Raw genomic sequence first — 8,496 nt, 5'->3', positions numbered from 1 at the left:
CGAAGTTTTTGCCCATTGCTTTCTTGGACGGGAGTTTAATTCTTTGTGTTCATTGTGTGTGTGACTCTCGCCACGAGGCAGTGAATTTTATCGCATAATCATTGTTTGTTTTTTTTCTTTGTGTTTGTCTTTGATTTTCAGCAACCTTTAGCGAAAAGTTTAGCATTGATCTGCCCACTGTTCACTGCGCCCAGCGCCTTTTCAGGTGGCATTTTTGCACTGCGAGGTCTCGTGAATTGTGCCTTGTTCATGGCTGATTTTGAGTCAATACAGCATGTTCGTGATACGAGCGGTTTCTCCACAATCTGAAAACAACGACAATAAATAAAGCTCGAAATCGTTCTATTTTGTGTTTTATGGTTATAGTATTGCTTTTCACTGTAATCCATGTAATAAATTTCGGTTCTTCAAGAAGAGCAGTGGCTTGTGACCTATTACACGTTGTTGCGACATCAAACTCGCACGTGGCGGACTTGTTTACTTCAAGCCTCGAATCTCCCATATCTTTCCCACAAGAGTTAATTCAGTCTCATTCAATTCACAGTAATATTGAGGTGAAAAAAAGGAGTAGAAGCTTGCTTAGTGGTCTTTTTTGCGCGAAAAGCACGAGTAAGCCTAGCGAATTGTCCAGTAAAATTACTCGCTTCAGTAAATTTACTACGTGCTAATCATCATTGAAATTCAAGCCCTGTCAAAAAGGCGGAAGACAAAAGTGACACAACCAATGGGCGGATAGACGCAAGTTTGCATTCCTTAAAAAAAACTAATATTTAAAGTGGCCGGCTAAATCAATGAGCAATAAATTGACGCGCATCCCACTGAACTATAATCTTTAGTGCTACGCTTTGATCCGAACGCGCGGCATTGAAATGGAAATTGACGAAAACGCTTCAGAGAGATGTCGCTGGCTGCGAGTCAATTGGAAATTGGGGAAGTTTGTATTCAATCTTCGATTCAACCCCGTAGTAACTTTCCTATCGGCCGCCATTATTTGGTTCTTTGTGATCTGGTGCTCGGTTCAAGCTGATGTGGCTTTCCAAGAGATGTCCAAATGGATGGCGTGGATAACTCACACCTGTACCTGGATGTACATTGGCACCCAAGACGCCTGGGCCGTGTTCATCATTGTACTGTACTTCTCGAAATACGGCAACATGAAACTGGGCAAACCAGATGACAAACCGGATTTCAGCGACGCTACGTACTTCACGATGCTGTTCGCTGCTGGGATAGGCGTTGGTCTGTTCTACTTTGGAGTCGGTATGTACCGGTTTTTCAAGTTTATCAAGTAGTCTAGCAATAATGGATATATCCGAACTCTGATTTATTGTATTTAGGAGAGCAGACACCTGAGCGTTTTTTGTTGAAGGGTTTTTTTTTAAAAAACTCAGTCGAACATTTTGTAGTCTAAGAGAAATGTTTAAATTATTTCCTTTTTCAAATAGAATTTATGTGACAAAATCGTCGATCAGTCAAAATGTTAACCATTTCAGTTCCTCGCTTAAATTCTGTTGATGTTTATAGTTCTGAGAACGTGGTGGCCCACCAAGACGACATTCTCGCTAATGATTGACAAGGCATTACTGTGTCAAGGAGAAATTCGATTTTAATCAGTCTTCTTATCTAAATATTTTCGGATTGTTCGGCTTGTCCTGCCGATTGTCAAACTTCAAAGGTTGCGACTAGCATGCGATTGGCTTATTTCTGATCACAGGAAACCAGCTGAAACCTGTTTTTATTTAACCTGAATAACTTGTGATTACCAACGCGAAGCCTTTGCACCTTAGATACGAAAACATTTAGAATGTCACATTCATGTTTTTCCTGTAACGGGTCTGAACGGAGCCAGGAGCCCATTGGGGGAGTTGTTTTTTGGCTATATTTGAAAACATTCTCAAACTGGAAAGAAACACCGAAGCTTTTTTCCCGATTTATAAATTTGCGTGAAAAGAGAAATTGTATTTGTCAGGTTCATCTGCGTCGACAACGTGTAAACAGCGCACGCAATGTTAATCACGCAACTCTTTTTCGCCTCTTAAAGTTATTTTTTTTCTGGTAAAATTTTTCTCGTTCAAGTTCTAGCTCTCCAAATATCGTTAAAAGTTTCAAATCATGAAAATGAAATATATCTTTTTGGGGGAGTAGACATATTTTGGTATCTTTCAGTTTCCATCAGAGATCCATATTTGCTTATAAACGATCACAGATCGTAAAATTTCGAACAGATAGCTTACAATTCCTTCCACCTCGAAAATCTCTCATGAGTACTAGAGTAAGAGGGTCCTGATACACATGCTTTCAACCAGACCGTAATGTGCTAATATTACTTTACTTAGGGTTTCTATGCCAAATTGAAATTGATAATTTTTGGCGGGAACTTATCCGCTGATTTACCGCCGAGCAGTCGTAGATACGACAAGATATGAAAGAGGCACTTGACCTGTTTTACACTTCTACATTTAAGCCCACAAGAAAAATATCAATTCGTATCACGTCGCAAGCAAAGTTTAGTAGCAACTAAGTAACTTTGCAACTTTCTTGTATACCTTTATCTATGCGCAACAAACTCGATTTTAATTGCGTGAAACTCAATACAACTCAACATTTGAGAATTAACATTAACAAGATGTCATTTTAGCATCCCACCAAAAACTAAAAATACGCGCTTATTTCACTTTTGGGCGGAAACAACAAGGTCGGCACGGTTTAAATGACCGGAATGTGCTTTTAAGCTGGGCGACAGTAAATTTACTGCACGCCATGAACATAACTGAGAGCCAGTAAAATCACTGTGCGCAATTAACATTTGTTTACACCAGTAAAATTACTGCACGCTGACAATTAAATTACAAGTCGTCGCTGAAACTAAAAACGCTTTGGAATGATGATCCTTCCTCAAGACCAACTCAGCAACAAAATTTGCGCGACATTCACACAGCTACGTCTTTAAAATAAATACCATTCGTTCTAGTCTTCCCTCATGTTTATCGAAAGAAAAAGCCTTATCGATTCTATACATTTTGCATGCCTATATTTCAGAAGTGTCGGGGGCATACCCAGAGAATACACTGTAATGAAAATATGGTATCAGAGAGGGAGTGAAAAATGTCTCATCGAATCATACTGACTTTTTGCAATAAAAATAAAAATAAATCAGTATTTATGTACCTTGTCACGTTTTATTTACTTTCGTAAAACCCACCCACTGATCATGATCACACGATTGATCATCACTCACTCAAATAAAGCCAAAAGCAGTCAGTTTGGCGCAAGTTAACTTTATATGCTATGGGAATCGAATCCACACCTAATTTTCTCAAGGAAGACAGACCATAATCATTTGAAGAGCGGCCGAGCGAATGAAACAAAAACAATAGACCTCATTTTTATTTTTTCAAAACGTGCTAAGCGGATGACGTTATTCAAGGCTAAGGTCAGGCTATTTAAGGCGTCTCAGACTGTCACAAACAAACTGCTCTGACGATTATTTGTAGGAAGTGATTAAGGAATAATGATGTCATAGTGAACATAAACTTATTTTACGACGAGAACTTAGTTAATCATGAAACCCAGCCATAATTCATCACCCACTTTTTCAGGCGTCTCAGACTGTCACACACAAACTGCTCTGAAGATCATTTGTAGGAATTGATTGAAGAATAATGATGTCACAGTAGACATAAACAAAGTCAACGTGCACGAGAACTTAATTCGTCATGAAACCAATCCATTATTCATCACCCACTCTTAGTATGGGGAGGAAGTGGCCGAGTTAGTTTAGGTCTCTAGTAGTCAATCTCGCCCCCCCCCCCCCCCCCCCTCACCCAGGCCCTTGTTCTTTCAAAGTGGGAGGGGCTGAGGGGCTGCTCCTCCCACTTGAAGCCTTTCTGTAATCTGGAGGACCCGGGTTAATCCCCCCTCCCCCCACCCCGGGACGTTTCTCTTTAGTCCCTAGCAAGCCATATAAATAGCTTACTGGTCAGTCTGGCTACTATACTATACTGTCGGGCTGTCGGGCTGGATTTTTTTAAACTATGTTATTTCTACGAAAATTATTTGTTTCGTCTGTTTGAGGCATCCATCCATGTTACCACAATAGCAGTACTTTTTTAAATTTGATTCGAAGTGACTCTTCTATTTCGTGGAATTACTATAATAGTATATAATAATATTTACTAGATCAGTTACTTCGCCTCATCACAGCATTATTGGGTATATGCGGCCTCAGCTGCCTGTGATATTCCCAATAATGTTGTGAGCCGAAGTTATTATCTGTTATAAATATTGACCTTCCTAAAACCCTATTTTTCTCTCTCTGCATTACATTGACGATTTCAGTCACTTCTACGCTGATGTTTTGGTTCATGGCAACAATCGTCGATATATTGAAGAGAGAGAACAGTATGATTTTAGGAGGGTCAATAATTATATACTTTATAACCTGGCCAGGCCTTTTCATAAAGAGGAAGAGGGGACAAACGTTTATCTATAAACTACCTGCATCTCATAAATCCACATATAATTTACCTGCAATTTCTTGTCTCTTCACAGCTGAACCTGTGTGGCACTATGCGTCCACAGTAAGCTACAAAGCTGGAAACCGTTACTATGGCAGGTAATACATCATACTGCAGGATATAATTACATATTTCTATGGAGTTTATTGATGACTTGTGATAACGAGCGAGAAAAATAATTCTTCCTTGTTGTTTATGGGTAGTGAGATCGACATGAGAAAATATCTCGCATCGGTTTGTTTCTGCCATTCAAAAAAAATACCTTGACCTCGTCACATTATTTCACGAACATGCTCAAACTGACGATGAGTTGAAGTCCGTTAAAACAACTCTAGAGTCCAATTCAACAGACATGGGCCTACAAATTTTACTATTGCCGTAATTCAGGAAGCAATACAACCATTACACGAGTAGTAACATCAAAATACCTTATGCGTTATAGCTTTAAGATAACCAGTCAGACGAACAAGAAATTGTTCTTTAACCTACCTTCATTAAATTAACTTGTATCTTTTCAGCAATTTATCCAGTCCTTTTATAAGAAGGACATTCCATACTTTTTCCTGCACTCATCTAGTGCTCTTTGTTTTATAGATATAGCGATAATCAACTTGCTCAGGACGCCATGAATGTGACCTTGTTCCACTGGGGCATCCACGGCTGGATCGTGTACGTTATTGTTGGTCTTCTCCTTGCCTTTGTGGGTTACAGGCAAGGCCTTCCCATGACCATGCGCACGTGTTTCTATCCTCTCATTGGCGACAAAATCTATGGTTGGATGGGAGATGCAATAGACATCCTTTCAGTAGTATGTACAATGTTTGGCGTGTGTACCAGTCTGGGGATCGGTGTTATCCAGATGAATACCGGCTTCAACCGCCTCTTCGACGCAATTGAAGTCAAAGTAACCAATCAAATTATCATCATTTGGTGCGTCACTGCATGTGCCACAGCCTCGGTGGTCAGCGGTCTGAAAGTTGGAATCCGTCGTCTAAGTGAGATCTGCTTTACCCTCGGGATGTTTCTGATGCTGATTGCCTTCTTTTACGAGGAAACTTGGCACATACTCAACGTGTATGTTCAAAGCATTGGCTACTACTTGCAGTGGATTGTACAGCTTGGCTTCCACACAGACGCGTTTGCCCAGCTCGGCAATGCACCAGACGGCAAACAGGCCCAAACATGGATGAACGACTGGACCATCTTCTACTGGGGATGGTGGATCGCTTGGTCTCCTTTTGTAGGCATGTTCATCGCCAAGATTTCAAAAGGAAGAACCATCAGGCAGTTTATTAATGGAACAATGACGGCTCCAATAGTGTATTCGTTCCTGTGGTTCTGCATTTTTGGCACCGCAGGGTTGAAGATGGAACGAGATGCTATTTTGGCCAACATCAACTGCTCTTCTAAGCTCGGAGGGACAAATAGTACGGAGGCCTTCAATGGCATGTTCCGCCTTTCGTGTCGACAAACAAACGACATGTGGTTTGATGTAATGGGCCAGTATGGTGACCTGGGGATGTTCCTTTCTGTAGTTTCACTGGTGAGCATTATTCTTTACTTTGTGACCAGTTCTGACAGCGGCTCCCTGGTCATCGACTGCCTGTCTGCTAACGGCGATCCTGAACCACCCGTCATCCAGCGCATTTTCTGGGCGTTAACAGAAGGTGCCTGTGCCACGGCTTTGCTTTATTCTGGAGGTACTAACGCATTGAAAGCTCTGCAGGCAATGTCCATAGCGGCTGGCGTCCCGTACACTGTTCTGCTGTGTTTTATGTGCGTGTCGTTATGGAGAGCAGTTAAGATGGACGCTGGTGATCTTGATCCCCGCGGCCCACAGTTTACTACCAGCCTCTTAGAGGTGCTAAGCAACCCCACCGTGTCAAGCGTTGGAAAGGTTCTTCTTGCAGTCGTGGCACCATGGTATCCTCTCGGGAAAGCTGCAGCTAAGATGGCTGGACCAAAAGACCGGAAATGTCTGTATATGCTGGTCCTAGCACTTCCTTTTTATCTCTGGATCGTTTTCATGGCTCTCGAGCCCGTGGTTGACGGAATATCATACGTTGGTTGGACGGTACTGTGTGGCTTCTTCGCCTACGGCACTGCTATCCGTAACTCCATACGAGAGAAGTACGGCATCTATGGCAACATGGCTGAAGATTTCTTTGCAGTGATGTTAACCTACCCCTTTGCAGCTTACCAGATGGAGCACCACATGGACCACGTGGACCACGACCTTGGTAAAGCAGCCCTGAATGGTAAAGCTAGCCACCACATCGCTCTGTCCGAGGTTCACGTCAACTCGCTAACCGAAGACGACAGTGTTAAACCAAACAAACCTCAGTCGACGAGCAATGGGTTTGCCAGCCATAACCAGGAATCTGAAGTTCATGACAACACACTGCCCAAAGACGACAAAGCACACTCGCTGACCAATGGTGCAGCCACCCACGATGTCGGTGTAGCGGAGGTTCATGTCAACCAAGTTCTCGAAGAGGACATTAAGTTGTAAGCATCCGTGATGGCATTATAAATGCGAACTGAACTGATCAACCTCTCATTTGACTTTCATAAGTTGCGAAGTAAAGTTGAACGTATTCAAGTAGGTAGTCAAAGGGTCTCGACAATGAACGAAGTTAAGAAAAATATATTAACTTACAACTAAATTCTCCTAAGGATCTTCTTAGCAAAAGTATGAAAAGAAGTGAGGAGAATATTGATGCTGACTGACCTTGGGGCTCTTAACAGCTGTCCGCTGCTATATTGCCATAGTAACTAAGCTAACTCCGTTCACACCCGCCCGTTCCGCAACAATACATTATTGCTTTCCGGGTTCATTGGCTACAAAGTTCTTTTCAATGAAAAATAAGGATTCCAGTTTTGCTTTCACGAGTTTGGCTTTGTTGGCTTTGTTCAGTCAACTACATACGTCTTAGTATGGTGTGGATGGCGTACGATATTGCGATTTTTTAAAAACGCAACATTTAATAAAATAACTTGAGAATTCGAAAAGTAACGTATTTAAAGTCGCGTAATTATAAGTTTGTATAGATAAGCAAGCAAGCATCGCTAATGTAATTGGTAATTTATTTTGTTAATTTATTTTAATAATTATTAGCTTTTATGATGACGAGAGGTGTCAGTTCCCTTGAAAAAGAATTGTATACCTTTGAAATGCTAACAACGTTAGTTACAGTTGACAGAGTTGTTTTTCATTACGCTACAGACGGGCCTAGCAATATATCTCTCTGGAGAATCAATTTCCGTTTGCTGCCATGCATGGAACAAGCAGAATGATCCGCAGTAAGAAATGCAATGAAACTTTTTTATAAAGTAACGTAAAGACATTTTGAATTACTAAAGATGCCTTCATAAACCGTGACAAAAGTTACAGCAATATTGCAAGCGTGTAACGTTGTAAATACCTGCTCTATGCATTTCTTACATTTTTTATTATAGAAACACAGCAATCGGATTTATTCTTTAGTTATTTTTCCCACATTTTAAATGAAGAGCTATTGAGATCTTTAAATGTACTTCAAAGGATGTAGTCGGTTAAACCAGTAGAGTATTATAAACTCAGCTTTTGAGCCTTTTTTCCGGCCTTTTTTTTTATCGCAGAAATAGTCGAGAGTAATATTGATTTCTTAATCATTTTAATTGAAAACTGTAACGTAGCAGAATAAATAAATAAATACTGTTTAAACAAACATATGTTGGCTTGAAGCTGTAGTCCCACCCAAGAAGATACTCAAAACGCAAAAAAAAGAGAGGCGTGGCCAGGTTCTGATGATGTTGCACATGTACAGGGGGGGGGGGGTAGTCATTAGGATTCTGGATTCAGAAACACAGTTGCTGTGGGGGAAAGGTTTACCATTCTCGCGCAATTTCATATCCTGTTAAGTGCATTTGTAGAGCTCTCCCTCTCTTGAGAGTTTTAACAACATGCATACAATTCGCGTCATAATCATTCGGCACA

At 41.0% G+C, this 8,496-nt stretch overlaps 1 protein-coding gene across 1 annotated transcript; it reads left to right on the top strand.

Annotated features, from left to right (window-relative positions):
* The first annotated feature begins 781 nt into the window (after positions 1–781).
* LOC144644069 (glycine betaine transporter 1-like) lies at positions 782–8,229 on the top strand. The gene is made up of 3 exons (XM_078503479.1): positions 782–1,260; positions 4,552–4,615; positions 5,112–8,229. Exons 1-3 carry the CDS (start codon positions 870–872, stop codon positions 7,027–7,029), a joined length of 2,373 nt encoding a protein of 790 aa, XP_078359605.1. The 5' UTR covers positions 782–869; the 3' UTR covers positions 7,030–8,229.
* The last annotated feature ends 267 nt before the right edge of the window (positions 8,230–8,496 follow it).

Source organism: Oculina patagonica, chromosome 2 (genome assembly GCF_052425735.1).
Source record: "Oculina patagonica isolate OP01 chromosome 2, crgOcupat, whole genome shotgun sequence".
NCBI classification, from domain to species: Eukaryota; Metazoa; Cnidaria; class Anthozoa; order Scleractinia; family Oculinidae; genus Oculina; species Oculina patagonica.
Note: the sequence above shows the minus strand (reverse complement) of the source record. Positions and strands in the feature narration are given on the sequence as shown.